The 25,455-nt window shown below is 49.7% G+C and overlaps 2 protein-coding genes across 7 annotated transcripts in view; one reads left to right on the forward strand and one right to left on the reverse strand.

Moving 5' to 3' along the window:
• Positions 1–14,085, forward strand: part of DTNBP1 (dystrobrevin binding protein 1) — a 131,006-nt gene extending 116,921 nt beyond the window's left edge. Inside the window, exons 8-10 of one of the 2 annotated variants that reach the window (XM_081294279.1) lie at positions 5,744–5,916; positions 12,245–12,389; positions 13,701–14,085. In XM_081294279.1, the coding sequence (XP_081150405.1) occupies positions 5,744–5,916; positions 12,245–12,389; positions 13,701–13,957 (575 nt within the window). In that variant the 3' untranslated portion in view covers positions 13,958–14,085. The remainder of the gene's footprint in view (positions 1–5,743; positions 5,917–12,244; positions 12,390–13,700) is intronic. The other variant, XM_081294280.1, reaches the window with a different exon arrangement.
• The window catches only part of JARID2 (jumonji and AT-rich interaction domain containing 2), a 229,289-nt gene continuing 213,241 nt past the window's right edge, over positions 9,408–25,455 (reverse strand). For 4 of the 5 annotated variants that reach the window (XM_081294274.1, XM_081294273.1, XM_081294271.1 and 1 more), the window contains 6 exons: positions 24,961–25,066; positions 24,069–24,251; positions 23,482–23,612; positions 22,433–22,616; positions 20,210–20,317; positions 14,538–16,449 (listed from right to left, as the gene is read on the reverse strand). In XM_081294274.1, the coding sequence (XP_081150400.1) occupies positions 16,267–16,449; positions 20,210–20,317; positions 22,433–22,616; positions 23,482–23,612; positions 24,069–24,251; positions 24,961–25,066 (895 nt within the window). In that variant the 3' untranslated portion in view covers positions 14,538–16,266. Of the gene's footprint in view, positions 9,537–14,537; positions 16,450–20,209; positions 20,318–22,432; positions 22,617–23,481; positions 23,613–24,068; positions 24,252–24,960; positions 25,067–25,455 lie in introns of those variants that run through there. The other variant, XM_081294272.1, reaches the window with a different exon arrangement.

Consider the following 25,455-nt stretch of genomic DNA (forward strand, 5'->3'; position numbering starts at 1 on the left):
ACCGCTGACATCCAGAGCCCAAAATGTACATTTTTTGACCACATGCTGTGAAACTATAATTATTTTAAAGTAGAAACCTTTTTAAAAATTGAATATTGAAATTTTGTATACTTTGGCCTAAGAAAAAATAAATCTGGAGAGCATACACCAAATTGCTAGCCATGTGTTTTTATGATGACTTAAGATACATTTTTACATTGATTGTGCTTTTCTTATGGATAAAAGTTTTCTATGATGTCCATGCATTACTCATACATCAAAAACCTATTAAATATAAATAGCTGGCATAAAAATGAGTAGATACCATCTTTTAAACTCTGTCATAATGACAAGAATTTAGTGTGCTTTTTTTAATGGCTATGTATCTGTCAGCTTATTTGTAGTTTTTGCCAAACGGTTTAGAAAGATTTATCTATTTGTATTAGAAATATGGAAATTATAGAGATTTCACAATTCTCTCTTGATCTTGTCACATGTATTTTAGTATCACAAATTCCCTAACTCAATAAATAAACATTAGATTATAAATATTTAAATTATAGGTTTTTAGAAGTTTGTTCTTAGTCTTTATTGTTTGTCTTGAATGAAAAAAGGGTCTTAATCTTTAAAGATTCACCACATTTTTCTCAATTCACATTTAATAAGATGTTTACTGTTTCTCTTTTTACATTTTGGGTTGAAAATATTTTCATCAGCCCTCATCAGAGAGGCTGGTCCTGGTCTCCTTCACACAATCCATTTCTTCTCCGCCGGCAGTGTTGGGGGCCACTCTGTCATTAGAACCTCTCTTGGCAGAAGTAGTTCCTATAGTGAACATGGTGGACTGCTTTTTTAAAAAAATTCACATGTCTTGTGTCACCCTATGCCCCATTAAAACCTATAATGAGAACTGATCAGGTCATCTGTATTAGTAATGTAGTGTTTTTGCTGTAACTGTCTATTTGAAATTGATACTGGTAGCTAACATGGAAATTGTAGTCAGATAAATCGTGAGCAGTGATCTGGAGTTGAAATAAAGAGAAACACAGACCTGGGCTCCTTGGGGACAAGCTTTTGCATCTTCTGATTTTGTTTTCTTTCTTTTTAATCTTAAAACCATTTGTTGAAATTCTTTAAATCTTTGTGTTTGTCTGGTTTTCCTCAGTGTAATAAATGACATCTACTATGTGAACATGTCATCAGGTATCTTTCCATTGTCTCACTGCACCAAATATGGTGGTTTCTCTTTTGTGGTTTTTGGTGGTGGTGTTGTTTGGGGTTTCGTTTTGGTATCAGGGATCAAACTCGGGGACACTCAACCACTGAGCCACACCCCCAGCCCTCTTTTGTATTTTATTTAGAGACAGGGTCTCACTGAGTAGGTTAGTGCCTTGCTAAGTTGCTACGGCTGGCTTTGAACTTGCAATCCTCCTGCTTCAGCCTCCTGAGCCACTGGGATTACAGGTATGCGCACCACACCTGTCTGATGGTTCTTGACATCAGTGTAAAGGCTGATTTCAGGGCACGGCACCATCCGAGTGTCCTCAGCTCATGCAGAGAGGGACTCTCTCTCGGCTTTGGAGAGCAGTGTTTTTAAATGCATGCTGTGTGCTTTTTCATTGTGCTAAAGGCATAGCTGGAACCAGAGAGCTGGTATAGGTTGGCTCTGAGGTGCAAGAGGAGCTCTGAAATGAAGCATGAGCCCTCATGGGACAGTGGAGATGTTTCACTTAAGGAACAACATGTTTTAATACTTCAAAGAGTGATTTTTTTTCTTTCTTCTTTTTAAAAGTTATTTTAAGTTCCCTAATCCAAACCATCCCCAGCTTCCATGAGGTTGAGACATGATTGGATTTTTATCCCACTATAGAAAAAATTAAGATAAAAATCTGTGGGGCCAATAATTCAGAACCATGACACAGTTTTGAAACAGTAGTCTTGAGAAAAATGAAATGTCTTCAAGTTATATCTATAGAAAATCAAAATTCAGTCAAACAAGATATTCTTTAATTAAAACCCCTTTGATAATTTCTGCGTTGCTCTTTGATATTGAGCTTCTTATTCTGGAATTATTTTTTAAAGCAGATTAGCTGAACTTTGAAGTGTTTGAAACATAGGGGTGACTTAGTGTAATGCATCGCGGCATACACGTTGACAGCTAAAGGGAAACGGTGAAAAGGCATCTTTCTCCACTCATTTTTTCTTTCGATTTCACTCTAAACTCCTTGCAGATTTATTAAAGCCACTGAAAGGTAACTCATTCTTAAGTATCTGAGTGGGGCTCAAAGGGTGATTTTTCACTGTATACTCTAGCTTAGTTTTTATTAACATTTCATATCATAATGCTGGTTTTAATGTTAGCACTCGGCTATTGGCTGATGTGTCCCTGGTGATTCACATATGCTGTCTCACCTGATCTTGTCTACAGTCTTCAGAAATAAGTGTTTTTAATCTCACTTGCAACTCAGGTGAAATTAGTTATAGCTAGAGGTGGATCCTTACCTTGGGCCTCTGGAGCAACAGGGATTTCCATGCAGGTGGGTGGTTTGGGAGGCCTCCCAGAAGGTAGGAGGGAGGTCGTGGGGAGAGTGAGAGGAAGGAGAAACCAACAAAAGGAAGCACTGTTGAAGGTGCTGAAGAGCCAGATAGCATTTGTCATGGCTCCAGGGTCTCGAGAAGTGTTGAGAGGGGTCTTGGAATCATACCACTGAATCAAGGGAGACCAGGGTTGGATATACTGACCTCTCTCACCCACTGGCCAAGAGCTGCCTCACTTCCCCAGAACTTCAGGGTGTGCTGAGATCCTCTAATGAGAAAAAGCACCATGGTGCCTGGACATGGTTTGAGGTAGAGGTGCAGGGGTAGCTCCCACAGAACTACCTACTATGGTGTCCCTGAGGGTATGTGACGGAGACCCAGCGTTCTGTTAAAAGGACAGAACCCAGCTTGGACTGACTCCCAAACCTGTGTTCCTTCCTCTGCGACAGACCATCTTCCTATAAACACAGATGGGAGGTGGAAGATGACCCAGAAATGTAGTAGGGCACACACACGAGCTGTTAACAGTATGAGGAGAACACGCCGAGGAAACATGTATGTCATTATATGTAATTAAGGAGTTTGCCCTCCTAGTTGTGTTGCTTCAGGTAACATTAATTTGTATTCCTTGCATAGATTACAGTAAAGAAAATAATCCAGAATATTCCAATAATTAGACACCATCCCTGATTTGAGATTAAAAAAAAATTCCAGCCAGTCACGGTGGCGCACATCTATAATCCCAGAGGCTCAGGAGGCTGAGGTAGGAGTATCCCAAATTCAAAGCCAGCCTCAGCAACTTAGTGAGACCTTAAGCTACTAAGCGAGACCATGTCTCAAAATTTTAAAAAAAAAATGTTTTTTAAAAGGGCTGAAGATATGGCTCAGTGGTTAAGCACTCCTGGGTTCAATCCCTGGTACCAAAATAAACAAGCAAACAAAATAAACTCCATTACTGAGTTTTCAGGTCTGTCATGTATATAGGAATATGTTGTGCTCAGGAGTTGTAGTGGTAGGAAATTGAGAGGTGTGGGGGACAAAGGCAGATTGCATGGGGCCTCTTAGGCCACTGTTCATTTTACAATCTGCTGTTTTGTTAAAAACCACTTACTAACATCCAGAAGATGTTGACACTCCCCAGAGGTGTGCTAGAGGGGACATCACTGGGCCCTGTTCTCCCCAGGACAGTCAGGCTGCTGAAACTTTGTGCTGATACCTAGAGGTTCTGGAGTCACCCTGCCCTCTTGATGAACTCTGCCAAGCACAGTGTCACCACAGAGTAGGTGTTCTGAAACCTTGAGTTCTGGAATAAAAGAACTCGAGTGCCTTTCTAGGGTCTTCAGCCACCCAGAGCCAGGCAGGGGCTGGAGTTCCTACCGACAGATTGTTGGAGGAAAATGCCACTTTGCTGTGTGATAGATCACCACAGACTGAGCCACTGAAAATAGTACAAAGGTTGCAGCTCCCAGCCTAGGCTCCAAGTCCAGGCCTGGTTTGACTGGGCTCTCTGCCCGCAGTCTCAAGGGACTGGAGTGAGGGTGTCCCAGAGTGTGTCTTTCTGGAGGCCATGGAGCAAAACCTGCTCTCGGCTCATGCAGGTTGTTGCCAGAGTCCCAGTTCCCCTTGAAGTTGTGGCACCAGGGCATGCCACCAGGGGACTACTCTCAGACCCTGGATGCCACATAATACCGGCCACATGGACCCACCATTGTCAGCACCAGCAACTGAGAATGGCCCCGAGTCAAGTCCTTCTTGGGCTTCTCTCTGTCCAGGAAAAGCCCTGTCCTCTAGGAAAGCCTGGGTGGATCGGCCTCACTCAGACACTCCCCCTTTAGTGAAGTCACAGGGCTCAAATCCAGCACAGTCACAGTCCTGGGGCTTATGCAGGGCCAGCACATCAGGGAGCAGAGGTCTGGGTGACCTTAGGATTCTGCCCAAACCCTGTGTGAAGTACATAGGGCTTAAGGTCCCAAAGCCCTTTGTACTTCATATAGTCTAGAAATAACCCTTGACCCAAACAGGGTGAATAATGGCCCTGATGTCATTTTTATATTCTCCATATGTGGCTTGAGGAAAGGTCAAACCCCAAGGAAATATTTATCAGCTGATATACTGGGATTCTTCATTAAGGTTGGTCATTTAGTAGTTTTTCTGCCTGTTACTGACTCGGGCCTAATTTGAAGGGCTGCCGTTCACTTTTGTTCTGAAGTTCTTCCACGTTAGTTCATTAAATTTTCATACCAAAACTGGGTTAATATATTTATCCCAGATTTCAGATGAGAAAGGTTAGCTGACTTATTAGCTAAGTTATGTGTTTGAGAAACAGCAAAGCCAGGCCCACACACTCTCTAACATACCACAGTGGCTACATTATTTTTTCCAGTTTTTTTTTATTGCAGTGAAATAGGTATAATAGCATCTTCTTACCCATTTTAAGTGCACAGTTCAGTGGTATTAAATGCATTCATAGTGTTGTGCAGCGACCACCACCCTACATCTCCAGAGCTCTTTTCAGAATTAAAACTCTGTACCATTAAACACTTTCCCATTCCTCCCTCCCTTCACCTTCTAGAAACCACCATTCTACCCTGTCTCTGGATTTGATTACTCTAGGCACCTCACAGAGCGGGAAATGAGACGGCACTTATCTCTTTGCAGTTGGCTTATTTTACTTGGTGTAAAGGTTCAGAGGCTCCAAGATTTATCCACATTGTAGCCTGTGTCAGAATTCCCTTCCTTTTTAAGACTGAAAAGCATTCCATTAATACATTCTTACTCTTAATATTTGAGTGCCTACTATCACCAGGCACTGAGCTTGGTTACAAGATATTAAAATGAGTACATCACAGTCCTTCAGGAACTCCAGGATTTTACCTTTTATATTGTAGTTTATAAGTCATCTACAAAAGTTTGAACACAGTGATGCAGGTTGTTCAGGAAGGAGCCACAGATTCCACTTGAGTTAGCCCAAGGATTACCTGAGCATTAGGTCCTGAAACATGAGCAGCCGCTTATCTCTGAAGAGTGGGTGTTGCAGGGGAAAGGTCATTCCATCCCAGGGATCAGTGAAGGCCAAGTGCAGCAGAGAGGTTGGGGCAAAGAGGAACTGTCTGTGCAGTCAGGTGCCAGCCCACCTCAAAGCCATGAGCACCGTCCACACGAGGGAGGGCGACTGTTTCCTATCTAGTCCCTTTTCAGCCCTAACAGAGTCATTCTGCTTCCCCAGCTGAACTGGATGCTGAGCACACGCAGAAGGTCCTGGAAATGGAGCACACCCAGCAAATGAAGCTGAAGGAGCGGCAGAAGTTTTTTGAGGAAGCCTTCCAGCAGGACATGGAGCAGTACCTTTCCACGGGGTACCTGCAGATTGCAGAGAGGCGCGGTGAGCTGGCGCTTGCGGATAAAGCCTTGGAAGTCCCTTTCTAGTAATAGACCCTGAAATCCAAGCATCGAGATCAGGCCATATCCATCTTGCCCTTGTTCTTCCAGTTCTAGGTTCTAGTTGAAGATTTCAAAAATAATAACCTTTTAAAATTACAAACCAATTATGCTCATACAAAATTTGAAGGGAAAGAAAGAAAGAAAATTGCTTTCCTTGCAGTGCTGGGGATTGAGTCTAGGGCCTAGCACAGGGCAGACCATGCTGAGTTACAGTCACATCTTTAGCCAGAAAAACAGTTTTTTAGAATGAAAAAGACAAATTATTCATAATTCTATAGCATAGGGTAAGATCTACTAATATTTTAGTGTTGTTCTTTTTGGTCTTTGTTCATGAGTCTATTTGTAATTGGTATCAAACTATACGTCTACGTGGCTTTGTATCTTGACTTTTTTTTTTTCCCTGGTACTATGGATTGAATCCAGGCAGGAATCCATGGAGCTACATCCTCAATTCTTTTTAAAATTTTTTTGAGACAGAGTCTACTCAGGCTGACTTTGAACTCGTAATCCTCTGGATTCAACCTCCCAAGTAGCTGGAATTCCTGGCATGTACCACCGCACCCAGTTCTCTGAATTTTCTCAATATTGTATAGGGCTCTCTTCCTCATTATTAAAAATTCTTTGAGGACTGGACATGTAGCTGGTAGAGAGAGAGAGAGAGAGAGAGAGAGAGAGGGTGTGTGTGTGTGTGTGTGTGTGTGTATGTATGTGTGTATGTGTGAGTCTTAGCATGCATGAGACCTCAGGGCTCAATCCTGGGGAACAAAAAAAAAGTTATTTGAAAGGATGTGTTTTAAAGGGTACATGTTCATCATCAGGATGCATCCTAACATGGCCCCTCACTATCCATGAGGAATCAGTCCCAAGACCCACCCCCACACACACTGCCAAAATCTGTGCATGCTCAAGTCTCTTATATAAAATGTGTACTATTTGCATATAACCTGTGCGTTCCTCTGGAATCATCTTGAGGTTTAAATCATGTCGGGTTACCTAGGATATAAGTGACTGCTATGTGCAGAGTTGTACCATGTTGTTTAGAGAATAATGTCAAGAAAAAAAAGTCTGTATGGGTCAGTGCAGATGTACCCATTGGAGGCCTATCTACATTTTTCCACCTGAGGTTGACTGTGGAGAATGAGGTTATGGAGGGCCCACTGTATTTAATCAATTCCCTGGTTGAACATTTAGATTTTTTTTTAACCTCTTTAATCAGTGCTGTGAGACATCCATATGCTTAAATGAATAAGTCAACCAGGGTGGAAGTGAGGACACAGGACTCCTTCCACTGGTGCCCCAGGAGCCGTGGCCAGGTAGGCAGGGCAGTGACTTCAGGCAACTTGTTCCCTCCAGCAGGTGCCATGGTCCCAGAGCCTGATGCCCAGGGCACATGGGAGAGAGCATGTGCTTCCCTATCCCTCTGGGCACCTCAGCACCTCCTGGAGATGTTCCTCTCCAGATCTCTCAGTGCCCCACCCCCAACATGCCCCCTCTGTCTGGCTTTGTTTCTTCTTTGACATCCAATTAATTCCCTGTCCCCTCCTGGAGAGGATAAAGAAATGAATGAAGGAAAGTGATGTAGAGAGAATAGATTATAGCTCTGTTGGATGCCTCAGGCTGTGCTAACAGAAGTGGGTGATCAGTGACGCAGTTGGTGCTTTCCACGCTGGAGCTGATGGGACGGGGTCTGGAGTGTGACTTCTTCTTCTTCTTTTTTTTTTTTTTTAAAGAGAGAGAGAGAGGAGAGAGAGTGAGAGAGAGAGAGAATTTTAATATTTTTTTTTTTAGTTCTCGGCGGACACAACATCTTTGTTGGTATGTGGTGCTGAGGATCAAACCCGGGCCACACACACGCCAGGCGAGCGGGCTACCGCTTGAGCCACATCCCCAGCCCTGGAGTATGACTTCTCTAGCTCCCTGGTCAGCTTCTCCCCGTTTCACCCATTGCCCTAGAAGGTCAGACTGCCCAGCTTAGGTGCCTGAGTGCTGTGCAGAGCAGCTGCCTGGCTCCTTGGGGAGGAAAGAGAGGCTCCCTCCAGGCTGCTTATCCTGTCATGGACACTATCATGGCAGATGCTGTGGGCGGGGTGTCCTCAGAAGTGGATTCCTTCCAGTACTGGAGGGCTGTATGTGGCTTCTCGTGTCCTGGCTTAGCTGCCACCTCACTGTGGGGGCATGCACCCTTGTGTCTTATGAGGGCACTTTCTCTTGCTGGGTCCCAGCCTCAGACTCCGACTGACCTTACCTCCCAAGGGCCCTGTCTCCATGCGCACTCATTGGGGGTTGCAGCTTCAACTAGTGAGTTTTGAGGGCACACAGTTACTCCATATAGATACGCACACACTAGGCAACCTGAGATTCGAACATAGTGGGACACTGCAGCAATGCCTCAAGTCATGGGGGAGATGGGATGAAAAAACTGTCACCAAAACTCTCACTGCCCAACCATTTAACTCCACCCTGTTCAATTTTGTTGAGCACATACTAGCCCACGGGAGACAAAGAGGAAATGAAATGAGAGTGCACCAAGCAGCGCCTGTTCTCACAGGGAAACACATGGGCACGCAACCAGGTGGCCCATGGGGCAGAAGCTGCTGGGCTCCGAGCTCTTTTGGTGGCCATTGTACCCTGGAGACAGGCCCTGGGCTGTGGATGTGGCAGCCTCCATGCCTCAGCACAGATCTGTAGGGAGAAGGGACGTAGTGAACCCTTGTGGGACAAATGTCAGTTAAATATTAAGTGGTTGAATTTTTGTGGTTTTGAGCCTCTCAAGAATAATTTTCTTCAAGCTTCAAGAAAGTGTTTGGCTCATTTAAGGTTAAAACTAAATGGAACCAGGCCCATGTTGCCAATGCACTGAAGGAGAAAGTGGCAGGCCATGCCCCTGTCAGCTCTGTGCCTCAGCTAGAGCTGCAGAGGCCTTGCCACAGGGCACACAGAGCCTGCCTGACAGTCACCCGCCCTTTCCTATAGAGGGATTTTCATCCCCAGAGATGAATATGGGGAAGTTTTAGAAGAATCAATCAAAATTAAAAATTGCTACAGTGAACATGGGATTTTGGACTCACTCCACTGAATCAGAAATAGCAGTCTGAATTTTTTTAACTTTCAAAAGCATCATTTTTTAATTAAGACAAAGCTATGGAAATTTTATCCAGAAAAATTTTCAGAGTAGAGCACAAATGCCCATCTTTGAGCAGTTGGAGCATGGTGGGGCTGTGGGAGCCCATGGAGCCAGAGGTGGGGCCCGGGACTGAGCTGCCACAGACACGCAGTGTGCTGGCGGGACCCCGGTGTGCTGGGCACATGAGGTGCTCTGTAAGGGCCTGGACCAGGTTTGATCTCTGCGCCTGACATGATCTGAGTCTTAGAAAAGCACTGTTATTGCTTTGATTCTGTGCTGAGTGCCTCAGGGCCAGACAGGGCAGTAGTTATGTACCTGTGTTCCTTGGCTCTCTGTTCCCACAGATTGCAGGTTCCTGTGGCTGTCCCCTGACTGCTGGTCAGCAGGGTTGAATCTCCTGGAGCCAGGGCGCCCTCTACCTATGGAGGCTGGCTCGGCCTTGAAATCTTCTCATCTGAGAAGAGAATGAGGTGACATTAGCAACAAAGTTAAGAAAGATAGACTTTATGAATTAAAAAGGCGCCTTTACTAAAAGGTCACCCAAGAGACATTCCAGAAGGCAAAATTGTCTTAAAACAGGTGCCAGCGAATGGCTTGAACTTGGTGTAAAATCTCCCTAGGAGGGTTTTATTTAGAACTGTGAGAATTACCGTTTTTCATTACTGGTTTTCATTTTAGTTAGGAAACATTGTAAATATCCAAAAAAGAACTGACAGTTGCATAACATACCCACATTTCTACACTTAACATGTTACCTTTGTAACAGTTTTGAAGGAAATAGTACTCCAGAGACACAGGCATAAATAATAATGTCCACATGCCCCACCCAGCTGAGCCCCTTGCTGATCACACCACCTTCCTCACCTCTAGGCGACCTTCACCACACACTGCGTCTGGCCTGTATTCCAAAACAGTATGTGGGTATGCTTGGCACATTTCAAATCTTTACGGAAATGGTCATATGGTGTATGTCTTCATGAACCTGCTTTCTTGGGCAGGCATCTTGATAATCATCTGTATTGATATTTTCACCTAAACTAAATTTATTTATATTGAACAAATATGCTTTTGCTGTGTTGATTAGTCTTCCCAGTTTTAACCTTTCATTAGGAACAGTGCTGGTCTGGACATTCTAGTTTTTTAAGAGCTACTTTAGGCCAGTGCTTCTCAAGCACGAGCAGCCTCCCAGGCTGGCACTCTCAGCAGGTCCCCAATGGTGCTGAGGCAGCTGCTGTTCTGGGGACCACACTTTGAGAACCACTTCTCTAGTGGGGAGTAAGTACTTATCTGGGGAGTAAGTACTTATCAGGTGGCATGCGTATCTTTAAGGTTACTAGATTCTGTTGCACTGTTTGCCAAGACATTTGTATCTGTTAGTAATCTCCCTGGCCATGTTTGTGTTCTGCTTACTTTATATCTTTGTCAACACCTCATAAAGTCAGATAAATTTTTGCCCAAAAAAATCAGTATGAAATGACATTGTTTTGGTTCTAACTTTGTTTTTCTTAGTTTACCTTCCTTTACCAAGTTTTAAGCTTATGGGTATTGGCCTTTGTTGATCTCTCGGATGCATGTAGCGTCTCTCAATCTGGCTTAGATTGGTTTTTGCTAATTTGTAATAAGTTCCTGAGGCTGGCTTTGAACTTGTGCTCCTTCTGCCTCAGCCCCCATGAGCCACTGACTGGGATTGTAGATTTGTGCCACCACACCTGGCTCTAAATCAAAATTTTAAGTGATCAGCTTTGCCAATTTTGTTTATGATTTGTGAAGAATGAACAAGGCTCATCATCGGAGAAAATGCCCATTTATTGAGGAACAGCTCTGCATATTTATAGAGACGAGGGCGGTTTGACATTTATGACAGTTTAACAGTTTAATGGTTTGACAGTTGGCAGGGGGTGCTTTCTGATTGGTGGGTAAGGATCATGTGAGTTAGCAGGGCTAGTCTGATTGGTGGGCAAGGATCATGTGAGTCAGCAGGACTCACCATTGGACGGCTCTTTTCGGGGGGGGGGGATGGGGAAGTTAGTCTTTGGGGCCGGGGTGACTCCCAACAGTTTGTGCTTTTGTGTTTTAAGAAATTCTTCAAATTGTTTTTCACTTTACTTGGCTCTTTGTTTACTGACTGGCATAGTCACAAGGCAGGGGTCCAACCAACGTGGACTTGCCCTGCAGCAGTGACTGCTGGCTGCAGCCCTGGGACCCTGTGTAGGGCACAGCCTTCTCTGTCAGCATCTGTAAGTTCCTGAGTCTCCCCAGGCATTCTCCAGCTCCCGCGGCCTACTGTCTCGCTCCAGTTCAAGACCATCCTAAGTATCATCAAGCAGCAGTTTGCAGCTGGGGACAGTTTTTGCAGCCTGTGCCCCCATACTTGGCCTCATCTTGTTGCAACTCCAGTAAAAGTCTGTCAGAGGGGCTGGTGCAGAGCACCATCAACTCCCTGCACTGCCTGTGATAGCCCCACACAAAGAACTTATTTGGTCCAGAGTGCGAAGGTGCAGAGGCCCTGTTTTATAGTGAGTCTAGATATTTGCTATGTGCCCCCACCCGTACCCCCACACAGGCCATTATTCTTCAGGTTCTACAGTGTTTCAAGTTCTTTGAAAAACCTTGCCCAAAATTTGGCTGGAATTGCATTAAGCTTCTGGACAGAGCCTTGGCCTCTTTGCTGGATCATAAACCTCCTAGTTTATTCCTGAGCATGGAGGGAGTTGCCTCAGATGCTGCTGGCGCCATGAGTGATCCCTTCCCCTGGTGGTGATGGGGAGTTTGTTTGTTGTAAATTCTGGCAGATTTTCCATGAGTTGCCTTTTATTTTCTAACATAACATTGTTATCAGTAGAAATCTTTAGACTTTTCAGTACTTAAGCTTGGATTTGCATTTGCATTCCCAAAACTCTTCTTTTGTCCCACTTGGGACTGCTCCTACCCCAGCCAGAATGCCCTGCTCCAAGTATCACCTGCAAACCAAGCGCCCAGGAAATAGAGTAAATGCTATATAGGGGCCAAGGCAACAGTGAGTGACCAAAGATGACTTAAGACAGACTTAAAACAGCATGCTATTTGGCAGAAGATACAAGATGGTTGCCCAATACCAATAAAATCTACTTTTTAATTTATTAGCAACAAAAAGTACAGTGTCTTGTGTTGTGAATCTTCTCAGAGCCCATGGGCAGCATGTCATCCATGGAGGTGAACGTGGACATGCTAGAGCAGATGGATTTGATGGACATCTCTGACCAGGAGGCCCTGGATGTCTTCTTGAATTCGGGTGGAGAGGAGAACCCTGTGCTGTCCCCAGGGTTAGGTAGGATGGACATCCCTGTGTAAATGACCCTGTTCTTACCAGCATCCCCTGGGCAGTCTCCCCACACCTGTGTCTGGCCTGGACATTGGTGAGTTCTCCTTGGGGGGTTTAAATTTCTACCCCAGCACCTCAGGGAGGAGGGGGTACATCATCTAGTCCAGAAATTGGCACTTTGAGAACTGGAATTTGGGTGTCAGGGGCTGTCCTGCTCAGCTGGCACTTGGCCTCAAGGGTTGTCTTTTTAAAACTCCTTCCCAATCACATTCAGTTCGGCAGAATTTGACCATGGTCTGTTTTGGCACTCTTGTCAGTATTGTAAAGACACCTGTAACCCCATGGGGCCCCTAATTCCCATCTCAAGCCTTCCCAAAATTGTTTCAGTTCATTCAACAATAATTGGCTGAGGTACTGGATCTGTACCTGGCCTCACCACACTTGAAGCTGTAGTACAATTCTTCTGGCTGGGAATCGAACCTCTAGCCTCACACGTGCTGGGAAAGCCCTCTACCACAGGGCCACAGCCCAGCCCTGGCTGTATATAATGCTTCACAGGCGGCTCTTAAATTTCACTCACAGAAGGGGGAAGGCCAAGCCCCGCCCAGCCACACTGCAGCCTTCCCTAGGACATTCTGCCAGCAGCAGGGAGCCCACTTCCTCTAGCCTCTCCTCTCTGCTTGGCAAACCTGTGAAAGCACTCTCTTCCTGGTCCTGTCCTGAGAAGGTGGGACACTGGAAATATGAGGGGGCTGGGGGAAATTTTAGCAGCAGTATGTAAAATGTATTCCTAGAAGAGCGGGAACTACCCAAAGATAGTTCTCTTGGCATTCATGTTCTGGATGGCTTTAAAGGATACGTACAGCAACTCAGGAGGAAGGAGGGTTGGAAGTTTGAGACCAGCCTCAGTAAAACTTTATCTGGGGATGCAGCTGTGGGAGGGGAGAGATGACTTACAGACTGTGTAGATTACCATGGACCCCAGCTCAGTCTTAATGGTCTGTTGTTTGCTCAGACCACCAGCTGCCTCTGGCCTGCTTAGCTCAGTACGCCCAGGGTTGTTCCTGCATGGGGCTGAGCAGTCTGGCAAATTTACGGGTGTCATAAAACTTTGCTAACAGAATTTCTTTTTCCCTTTGGGTACCAGGGGGGCACTTAACAACTGAGCCACATCCCCAGTCCTATTTTTTGTATTAGAGACAGGGTCTCACCGAGTTGCTTAGTGCCTTCCTAAATTGCTGAGGCTGGCTTTGAACTCGAGATCCTCCGCCTCCCAAGCCACTGTGCCCGGCCTAACAATGTATTTTAATTTCACAGGGCCGGAAACTGACACCTGTCAGGATGAAATTACTCTTCAGGTTCCAAATGCCTCAGAGTCCCTGCCCAAGCTACCTTCCTCACCCTGTGTGTGCACAGAATCGGCCACCCTGGACCCCAGTGAAGGTGGGGAATGCCCCCTTGTCCAGTCTGATGAGGAGGAAGTTCAGGTGGACACTGCCCTGGCCACTTCCCATGCTGACAGCCAGGCCACTCCAGATGCTAGTGATGACAGTGACTCAAATCAGGAGGAGTGACTGAAGTGTCAGCCGTGCACAGAATGCTCCTGTGAAGCCAGGTTTTTAATGATTTTACACAATTGCCAATGATGTGTGAGAAACTGACAGAAGAGCTGACAATAAAGTGTGAGGACTTTGAACACTGACTTGGGAGAGTAGCTGGTTTGTACAGAGGCTTCTGCCTACATCCGTCCTCAAGGACAGCATGACAGGGGTTGCTTAGAGCACAGTGAAGGGACACCCACTGAGGCAGCCTCCCCAGAGCATGGCTGGGCCCTGGGGCTCCACAGTGGCTCAGGCCTGAATGAACATAGAAGTAGACTATGAACCTGTAAAGGGCTTGCTATTAAAGGTAAGTGGTTAGACTCAGCTGACCCAACCACAACACTGGAATCTCTGGGGCAAAGGAACAGGCAGAAGCAGCCATTCTTACTCCTGCAGAGAAACTGGGGGCCCAGGGGCTCTGACCCAGCCACTGGGCCACCAGCGCATGGAGATCAGGGAGCAACAAGACTCCCTTCCCAAGGGCAGATCAGCCTTTGCCCGTTGACCAGAAGAGAGGGAGCCCATTCCATTCACTCATCTTCCACAAGACAAATGTCCAAAAAACTTTGTTTTTATTATTAAACCTTGTAGTACAAACCTGAAAAGTAAACAAACTGGCAATAAACCACATGAAGTCTTCCCTCAAGGGAGGGGTGCAGAGCAGCGCTAATAAATTAAATGTCAAACTGTAAGCCATAGGCAGAAGTTTACTGTCAAAAAGAGGGAAAAGTACACAGCAAGGCCATAAAAACCGGACAACCACATTGGAAAACACTTGACTGTTTATGTAACTGTTAAATATTCCAAAACAGTTCAGTCTTCTGCAACAACAACCAACAAAGTGGATCCTAGGACGCTCCTGGCAGTCGCCACTGGCAAGCTCAGTGCAATATGGGCAGCTACGGGACTGATGGATCCAATTATGAAACAAAGAACAGCTTGTGAAAACAGTTTCCCTTTTTATTCCACACATACTGTACACACAACCGGAGAAGGGCAACAGCTACTCCATTATTATTTTTTGTTGTTGTTCAGTGATGTAAGCAGCACTTATAAATGTTACAAGAAAAACCCTGTAAGCATCCAATCCAACCGATGAAGAAACTGAAATGTAAGGCTTTTCTTCATCTTGTCTTCTCACCCCTCCCCGCCCCCCAAGAAAAGGCTCAAGTATTTAAAACAATTTACAGGCATATGTACAAAAGGGATGGGATTTTTTTTTTCTTTTTTTTCCTTTTTGTTACAACATGGACAGAAAAAATAGACAAGATGAGCGCAAATGCATTTTCACATTCAAAAAGAACTGCAGACCTCCTAGTGGCTCTAAATGTGATAAACAAATTTAAAAAAAGATTAATGCTGACTTGTGAAGGTGTGACAAGAAGCAGCGAGATGAAGATGGAATGTCAGATTGCACGTCGATGGCACAGAAGCACCTGCGGCTCCCGTCGCTTTTCCTTTTTTTCCTTAAGGATGCTATTGAAGGGTTTTTTGATAAAGTAGCCAACAGCACCAAAAAATAACAGAAAGGATTTCCTAATGAAATCAGGCACAGGTCTCCCTCAGTGACCCTCCAAGGCAGGCAGTCTTTGTCTTCGTCCTCTCTTCCTCACACGGATGCATAGTGATGTGCTGGTAACGAAAACCTAGTCGCTCAACCTCCACATTTCGCCTCTGGTTAGGAAACAACGTCCGCCTCCAGCTGCCATAACCGCCCAACGGAACAAAACGGGGCTCTCCGGTTTACAAAGTACAAACTCATCTTGCACATGACAGAAGAAAAGACAGCCAAAGTAAAGCCATTTCTTTTCAAGTTTTTTTTGTGTGTGTGTGTTTGTGTGTGTGTGTTTGTGTCCTATCCCTTTTCCAATCTAAAAAAACCTGCTCACATGACTGATGGTTTTAAAATTTGTTCTCCAAACTTCACCCTCTTCAAAAATGGGTTAAAAAGCCTTTTTTCCCCCAACATTTAAAAAAAAAAATCAAAACAAGAAGGGCTTTTTTCAGCCACAGGGGCGATACAAATTAATACAGCCCCCTCAAGGGTTTTTAAAACAGTGAATATACGGCAGTTTCAAAAATCTGACTGCAGTGTCTAGGTATTCTAAGTACAAAAAAAAGTTCAACAGTTTAATGCTAAAACAAAATTAGTTCTCTAAAACCAGAAGAAAATCTTCTTTAGAGCTAGTGCAAAGACAGCTTGTATCCTACAGCAAGTACTCCAAACTAGAATATAATAATTACAAAAAAATATATATAAATTGACCATGGTGTTGGCATCTTCATGACGAGCTCGAAGCACTTTTGGATGAACCGGAGGACGCCAGCCGAGAAGGCGGCACGTCCACGGTCGCTCTCTTGCGGGGGCCTCTTTTTGGTGTGGGTTTACTGAGACAGTTCTCGATGGTGCCGTTTTTACCAGATACTTTGCCACAGATCTGATTGACCAGACTGATGATCTGCTCCTGCGGGGGTGGAAAGCAAGACAGTTAATGCAGCAGGCAAGGGCCCCAAGGTCCACTTGGGTCGAGCTGAGAGAACAGCAGCTCATCACCAAACCACATCAGCACGGGTTTCTGAGTGTGGGGAAGCTCAGGGCCCCATGGGATTTTGAGGCGCAGTGGGCCCGAGAAGGAGTGGACAACATGCAGGAGACGTGGCCCCAGGGGGCCTTCCTTACCAGGCTGGACCCACCTGGCTGCACCCCTAATAAATGCCTTGGGAGGACAGCATAAAATAGGCTAAAAGAACAAGTCCCATAACTGCATACAGGAAGTATATAATTATTTCCTAAGAATGGTGTTCAGATCTGTGTTCACATAACCATCTGCAAATTGATTCACCATGCAGACGGCACTGCTGGCCACGGGGCTGACCTTTTCCTGATGCCATCAGGTGGAGGAGTCATGTCATCCTACCCAGCTGACCCCCAACTCTGATTACCAGGTCACTACCCCCAAAGCCCCCGAAGCAGAACTTAGGATTTGTGGCCAAGTTCTGCAGCGTTGCTCTGACACTGCAAATTATTTAACTTGGTCTCACAAATAAATGCAGTGACTGCTGTTCATGTCTCCACTGTTAACTGCTGTAGGGGACACAGCAGACACCAGCGTCCTTGTACTCCCCCAAGAAACAGACTGACCATGGGCACGACTCACCCGGTAACCATCTCATTTAAAAAACACAGGAAGGAGGCACAAATGTACATTTCTCAACATCTCTCAGGGCAGCGCTGGCCTACAACCATGTGGTCCCAGGCAGGGGAGGAGGCCAGCCTGGTACAAAGGGCCCACAGCCAGCCACGAGGGCTGCTCTCTGGAGAGCCCTAAGCAAGGGCCAGCCCACGTGTTTGTACACACAGCTGCCATGGCCATGTACAAAGTCCTAGGTGGACAGCAGCTTTCTGCCGAGCAGTTCCTTCATTTGAAGCTTGGAAACAGCCCAAGTGCCCTCCACCAGGCTGGAAGTCCAGGCACACAGTGGCCAGAGGACCAGGAAGCTCAGCACTAACCCCCAAGAGCTGCCCAGTTCTTGAGGTGTGAGAACCAGGCGCTGCAGGACTCTTGAAAGGGTGCAAGGGCCGAGAGCTGCTGTACCTCGCAGGGAATAGAAGGGGAGACCCTCCCCAGTCAGTGGCTTCAACGGGACCGACTTATCTGTAGGGTACACAGGGATCAAAGATGAACTTCTGCTGGTCCTACAAGCTAGAGATGCCCCAATTAAAACACCTCAACTTGAGAGACCAGTGTGAGAGGTTTTCCAAGCTCCATCCACTGGCTATACCTGGGCTTGTCACATGGGCCTCTCCTCCCTCGGCAAAGCCCTGACTGCCACCCCTGCATGCGTTCGTTTTGCAGGTGTTGGCTACGACAAGGGCTGGTGGAGCAGAGTTTTTACTCATCTCCATGCGAGCTGCCAGGCGCAATCCTCCTCAGAGACCAGGGTTTATTTTTAACCACTTTTGACATGTGCTGTCACTGTGAAGCAGTCACCGCCTTCACTGAACATGCAAACAGACCTAAGCCTGGCTCTCCAATCAATCTTAGGATTCAGCCAAAGGCTCAGAAGTCTGACCTGCAACTGAGCCTGGCCAGAGGACTCAGTCCAGAACAGGCGTGAGCAACCCCTTCCACGGGGCTGGTGATGGGGTAGAAGCGGGGGTGTGGTGCGTAGTAACATCAGGGGTGCAGCAGGAAAGGGTGCCAGGGGGCAAGTGCACCGCCATGGGCACCATCCACTGGAAGGCAGTGCCTGGAGGAGGAAGGGTACTGGAATGGTTAGGTGAGGGCAAGGGACACACTCCATACTCCAGAGGGAACTGCTGGCAGAGCTGACCCAACATCACTGGGCTGGGCCTCCGCCATCCTGCTAGCTCCCATGCTGGGAAGGCAGCAGGGACATGAAGGACTGTGAAGACCACCAGCAAGCCCAGGAAGGACTTGAGAAAGGTCACAGTTCGTATGACTGGGAGCTTCAGGAAAGAGGATGCGCTGTGTGAAGAACAGAAACGAGGGAGAGAACCAAGTGCAGACCTCCGGGACGCTCTACTGGCCCTCGGGCGCAGAACCAGCCCAGGAGACAAAGGCTCCCAAGTCGGCAGGGACTACCCCAGGGAAGACAGAGGAGTCCCAGCAGGCACACGATGTCCTAGGAGCCAGGTCCCAAATCTGTTCGAGGCCTCCAGGGCAGTGTTGCTGCCAGCTGTTGGAGCTAGTGGACAAGGACTCTTGGGCCTGCACACACCTGGCGCATGTCAACCCGCAGGGCTGCTGTAGAGATGGTGGGAGGGGCATTTCATGCAAACACCCTGAAACAGCCACCAGAGTCCCCAGTGCAGGCAATGGTGACCTCTAGGCACAGTTCACTCCTTGCCCCAGGAGCTAGATTAGCGAAAATGCCCACCAGGCAGCCTGGGAGCACATGTTTCCTTTGCTACTGTGTCACTGACATGGGCCATGGGCCTCAGAGGTAGACCCTGAAGAGTTGCGGAGGGACAGAAAGCCATTCATTTCTACGTCCCAGACACTCCAGCCAAGATAGTCTTAGAGGTGGCACTGTCACTCACAGTTCAACCCACCCAGGAGGTGTGGGGGGAGAAGGCCCTGACCACCCTGCAAAAAGCACTGGCTCTGGGCACCTGCGGCTGGGCTGCTCCTACAGGGCATGTCGCAGACCACCAGGCGGAGGCACAGCTGTCCCCGTTTCTTCAGCAATGCGGCCAGACGATGTGGATCCATTCGACACTGCACCAAACCCTCCTCCAGAAACCAAGGCCAGGAGTGCCACCAGGCGCTGCACACCACTGAGATGGCCAGATCCCAACAGGAGCAGGATAGCTCCCTAGGTGTGGACAGAGAGCTTGCCAGCGCCACTCCTGACCTCAGGGACAGTGCCATCCTCTGTAGATACTGCGGGACGTCCCACCCAGGAGGGTGGCTACTGGCATCTAGTGGGGAGCAGTCAGGAATACCAAACATCCCATGCATGGCACAGGCCATTTTGAAAGATCAGTAGTGCAGCTATAGAGCAGCCAGCCAGGTGACAAGGAGGACCCGGCCCGAGCTGAACTCTGTACTGCACAGTCCAGAGGAGAAGGCTATGCAGGTTCAAGTCCTGGCGGGAAAGCTCCCTGTGCAGAAGGCACTTAGTGCTGCCCAAGACTGACTGCCCGGGGCTGGCATAGCCAAGGCTGGACAGCCCATAACGGACCAGGCCCTCCCCGTGTTGCTGTACCTCTTCCCTATATAGAGGGTGCTGCTACTATGTCTTTGGGTTGTCACAGCAGAGGGACAGACGCACCCCCAGGCCACTCCTGCACACTGCCCAGAGGGACTCCCACCCACCAGGTCAGAATGTGCTCAGGTCCCAAATCTACTAAGTAAAGACAAGACTGGAATCTGCCCAAAGGCTGCTAACAGGAGGAAGAAAAGCAGGAAGGGCCAGGAGTGTGGAGGTGCACAGGTTTCCACAGCTCTGACCCCCGTTTCTCAGGCGACTGGGGTAGGGACACACGGAGCACAGCCGAAGCAGCCACCTCTTCAGCCTTGGGATGAGGGGGGCCATGTCCCAGCATGTGGGGCTCTGGTAGCCAGGACCCAGCCAGGTGGCAGCACCTTCGCTCAGCCCTGGCTGGCTCTCCACAACACAGGGAAGTGGCCCTTAAGCTGTGACAACAGCACAGAGAGCTCCTAGTGTCTGGGCCACCACCTGCAAGGAGGGACTGACCTCATCGTAGCGATACATCAGCTTCAGGCCGCGGCAGGACTTCTGTTTCTCCACGTGGCGCAGGGCACACTCCAGGCAGAACACCACGTTTTCGTTCTCTTGTACCACCTGGTGGGGAAGCAACAGAGCAGAGGGCTGGGGACTCCAGGGCAGAGCTGGGCACAGCCTGGGGGAGCCACCAGGGACTAGGAGCGGGTGCACACAGCAGGGCAGCCTGTCCTGCCACCTACTGACCAAACCAGGAGGATCAGGGACTTTCAAACATGGACATGGATTCAGAAACCCAAAAAACTGACAGCCTAGAACAGGGTCTCTATAAAGTGGATGAAGGAGCTGGACGTCAGGGAGCCCTTGACCCCCAGAGACCCCCACTGTAGTCCCGAGCACCTGGTCAGCGGCCTAGCCGAAATGAGACGAAGCGCCCACGCTTGCTCATGGCGCTTGCGTTCAGAGGGCGTGTGCTCTTCCCTCCAGAGTCCCTGGGGCAGACACAGGGGGAGCTAAGTGACGGGGGCGAGGGTTGGCGGAGGCGGTGGGACCCATCCGGGGGTTCTCGCAGGAAAGACGGTTTCAGAGTCACTCAGAAGCAGCTCAGTCAATGCAGCTGGGGCACAAGTTTTCCTCTGCTCCCACAAGGGGACCCAGACCTCCAACCAGACCCAGAAACCCTCCCTTTGGGGCTCATGGCCTCCACGACCCAGGCCTGTTCGAGGAGCAGCTGGGGGAAACCTGAAGCTTTTGGATCCAAGTATTTTGCAGCCCAGAACAGGAAATAAGCCACCAGGGCCAGGAAATGACTTCCCCATGGCAGTGCCACCTCCAAAAGACACTGAGGGCTAAGGATAGGAGTGTGAAATATAGAAAACAAGCACACACCCCCGCCCTGGTGACCAAACCATGAAAATTATAAATGAAACCCAACCTACTCCTGGGAGGTCACATAACATCCTGCTCTGAGGACTGCCAGGTGACAGCTCTGAGAGCAAAACTTTGGCACCTGGAAAATGGGCCTGCACAGCTGTGGTCACTGAGATGAGCGTGTCCACACAGCGCTCACCACCCAGGAGGGGCTGCTCATTATTCCCTCCTAACAGCACAGTTCTGCACAGGACATGCGCAAAGCCCAGCAGACAGGGATCATCACACAAAACGGGTGCCTGGTGGCTGTGGGCTGGACTCGCCCCGACCCCACCAGGATCATGCCCCAAGGCCCAGCATCCCCGCACGCCTGCACCTGGAGGTAGGGCCTGGAGCACAGGTAAAATGGGGCACCAGAGAGGCCCTGATCCAACCTGACTGGTGTCCTTGTGAGATAGTTGGTCACAGCAAGGGGAATGGAGATGAGCTGTGGGGACGCAGCACGGAAGCTGCTCCGCGAGCCTTGGAGAGGCTGCAGGGGACGCCCACCCACACCTTAGTCTTGAACTTCCGGCCTCAGAACTGTGGTGGGAGCCGTGAGTCTACAAGGCAGCCTGAGCTGAGGGCCCCTCAACTCTCTTAAAATTTCTGAACCTTGCAAGTGTTCCAAAGAGCATCTGACTTGGCTGGGCAGGGCTGGGCGGCCCTGTCCTCTGCAGGCAGTGGACATGGTGGGGCAAGCAGAACGTGCACCTCAGCCAGCGGAGATATGGTGACTGTGTTCAGTGTGGGTATGGGGGGAGGGGGGGGGTGGGAAGGGGCTGCTGCCAGCACGTGAGGTGCAAGGCACACACTTGGCAGAGCTGGTCTGTGCCAAGGAAGGGGCAGATCAGCCCGTGTAGCAGGGAGGCTAGGACAGGGCCATTAGGGGACTATGTGCCAGACTAGGGCCCCAGCTGGGCACATCCAGGCCAGAGCTGTGCTGAGGCCATTGTCCATTCCTCAGGGATTTCCAAGCCCAAATCTGGCCTGAAATAGGGGGCGAGTTGGGGAGTAGCAGCAATACGTTCATTCTTAAGTCTGAAGCTGGGTCAGCAGGTGGCCATGAGGACACTGTCCCCAACAGCAGTGTGGAAATGGACCAGAAAGAGAAAGGAACTGGTCAAGGCCACACTCAGTAAAGGCCGCAGAGGGCCGTGGCAGTGCATGGAGCCCGAGCTTCCCAGGGAGAAATGACAACTCATCCAGACCGACGCAGAGCTCCCTGGAGCTAAGAGAAGTCACATGGTGAACCAAGCTGAACCCGAGGACAGAGATGGCAGACTACCCCTCCGTCCGAGGCGCCAGTAGACCCGGGCCGCTCACCATGGACAGGTAGCACAGGTGCTGGCAGACCTGACACCTCCTCTCCGAGGTCTCCAGCTGCAGCCACTTTCGAGGCTTTTTCTTCCCGTCCGCCACCGCGCTGCCGCCATCGTGACTGCCATAGCGTGCGGAGGAGTGGAGGCCGGCCTCAAAGAGCTGCCTGCGCTGCCGCAGCTCCGTGTCCCTGCCCAGACAACAAGTGGCAGTCAGCAGCAGCAGCCAGGTCCTGCTAGTCATCAGAGGGGACACCCCCGCCAGGCCCACATGTGCACTCAGGAGTTCCGCAAACCTGCCCAAACCCCAGCCTTTCTCTTTAGCCAAGAGGCCAGAAGAAGTCAACCTGGGGTTCAGACATGGCACACAGCGAAGCCCGCCATCCAGCTACAGAGGGCTCTTGCTGCACGCTGAGCAGGCCAGACATGTGTCAGGCAAGCTACCCGCCATCAGTAGCCAAGAGTTGACCACCCAAGTGAAATGTACGTGCTGCCCACCAGCAATGTGGGGACCCCCCACCCCTCCGTGCAGAGGGAGGGAGTGTGGGGCTAGAGGGCAGGAGGAGGGGTGAGCAGAAGGCAGGCAGAGCCATCACACTGCCCTGGCCTGCCACAGCATTCAGCAGAGCTCTGGCGGCCATGGCGGGCTGCAGTCGGGGCAGGGTGGCCACCACTCCCCATGTGCTGCGGGTGCTGGTGCTCACCAGTTGCCCAGGAAGCCGCACACATACCACAGGCAGTTTGGCAGGAAGTGAGAGGTGGGCAGGCCGTTCACCATACCACTCCAACTATAGCGTGCAGAGCCAGGCCCTGACACCCATGGCAAAGAGGTGCCAGGATTGAGGGTCCAGAGCCTAGCATGCATTCACTCCTCCAAGGAGGACCAACCCCTTGGGCCATGCACTTTGCATCAACTGTCAGGAGACAGGCAACCAACATCATGCACGAAGACAAAAGGGGACACTGTAGCAAACAGGCTGCTCCCCAACATCTCTGCCCATTTGGCCCTGCAGCCACTCAGGCCTCAGCATGGGGTCTTGGTCAGATCTATGGTACCTGAGCTCATCCAGAAGGGCCGAGATGGTACCGAGAGTCGGACCGTTCTCCTTTTTCGCTTCCGCTTGTGCAATCTGGTAGAGCAACTTCTCCATGGAGAACGGCTTGGCTATATGGCGACGCTTCATTTCCTGGAAGAGAAGAGCAGCTGCTCAGGTTCCTGGGGAGGCAGAGGCCACCTCAGTTTCCAAACTGCTAACCGCACTGGAGCTAAATCTATTGAAACTTGAGAAGTTTTCCTTACCTGGAGAAGGGCACCAGAAAGAAGTCCCAGCACCTTGCTGCCAGCCCCGAGGCTGGGAAAACACCAGCACTAGCAGGGACTGTCAACACACTCAATTTAAGTGTGCTCCCTAGGCATACCTCTGTGGTCCCCCAGTACCAGAGGGGTCAGCCAGTGACAGACAGGGAAACTCTTTATGATACAAAGCCCAACAACCATCTCTCCCAGAAAACCCTTCCAGCTATTCCTTAAGACTCCAGAGACCCGCTCCGTCCACACTCATCTGCAGGGAGAGCGCCTGTGGAGGAGGTATCCCCGGGGCACCGCGACAGCAGCGGGGCTGGGCGGTGGGAGACCTGCTTACCTTGGCCGTCTCAAAGCCCATACTTGTCCACTGGGTGGTAGCAAAGTGCACGGTTTCTGAGACGCTGTAGCCACAGCACACCTTGGACACGAAGGACCCCGGGAAGCAGACGACGAACTGGCCACTCTGCTGTACCGTCCTGTGCACCTTGATGCCCTCCCTGCACAGCACCTCCGGGGAGATCTGGGGAGATGAGGCCAGGTGAGGCACAAGGCCTCTCCATCAGCAGCCTCCCAGCCCAACTGCCCACAGACCCCGGGGTCCTCGCCCGTCTGCCCAGCAGGCCTGCTGAGAACACCTAGCGTTAGGACCTCAAGGCCAGCTCTCAAGGAGATCAGATCACTTTTCCCCTTAAAAAACACAGACAATTCTTTAAAAAGTCCTAAACGGTCACAGGCCGAGGACGGACAGCAGGGTCCCACAGGCAGAGGCCACGAGCACAGAGCTGCCCGTCAGCCACAAACCCCTCCAGAGCCTTCCTGCCCACCGGCCAGAGAAGCCCCTCAGCCAACTGGTCAGAACACAGCTCAGGAAAACACGGGCTTGGGGGACTCAACAGCCTGAGGCCTTCTGAAAACCGAAGAAGAACCCTTGCACTCATTTCTGTCCAGAGCCAGGCTCCTCCAAATAACAGCTGTGGGAAGGCAGGAGAACCAGAGCGCCAACCCAAGCCTCTCAAATCAGCCCCCCCCAAAGGACACTCCAACCTGTAGGCAAATGAACACGTCAGAAAGAGGCTCCGAGGCCACGGAGCCCGGGACCTGGCGCCCATGCCACAGATGCAAAGCCTTCCTTCAGGTTGGAGGACCGGGCGGCTTCATAAACAGCTCCAGGGTCCCCTCGTCTATCTGCCCAGGAGTCGGGGCCCTGCTGGGGAGGTGGCGGGGCGTACCATGACGTTGCTTTCCAGCATCTGCAGCCCGGGGGTGCCGTTGGCCTGCAGCAGGGTGTGCACCACGTCCTCCAGCTTGTTTTCCTCCTCAGCAGGAATGCAATACCTGGGCGGGAGAGACAGGCAGAAGCGGGGCTTGACCAGGACCTGTGTGCGCTGGCCACCCCGGGGGCGGGCCCAGCAGAAGCAAGACTCAACTGCCAGCAGCTGGCCCTCTCACGGCCAGCCTCCCGCCCACACCCTGGGCAACAGGGCTGCTTCCGCCCAGCACACAGCCAAACCGCAGCCGCACCCGGGGGCGCAGCTCATCTTTTATGAAGATCTGAGCCACACTGTGAGCCAAAAGCCTCCAAAGCAAAACCAGATGTTCCAAACCCCTACAAATCAGAACCAGGCACTCCTGCACATCCACAGGCCTCTCCCAGCACAGAGAAGCAGCCGGCTCCTGCCCGGGCCAGCACCTGATGCCCTTGTGGAGAAGCCACCACAGGTTTA

Source organism: Spermophilus citellus (genome assembly GCF_964194105.1).
Source record: "Spermophilus citellus genome assembly, chromosome: 5".
Taxonomy (NCBI): Eukaryota; Metazoa; Chordata; class Mammalia; order Rodentia; family Sciuridae; genus Spermophilus; species Spermophilus citellus.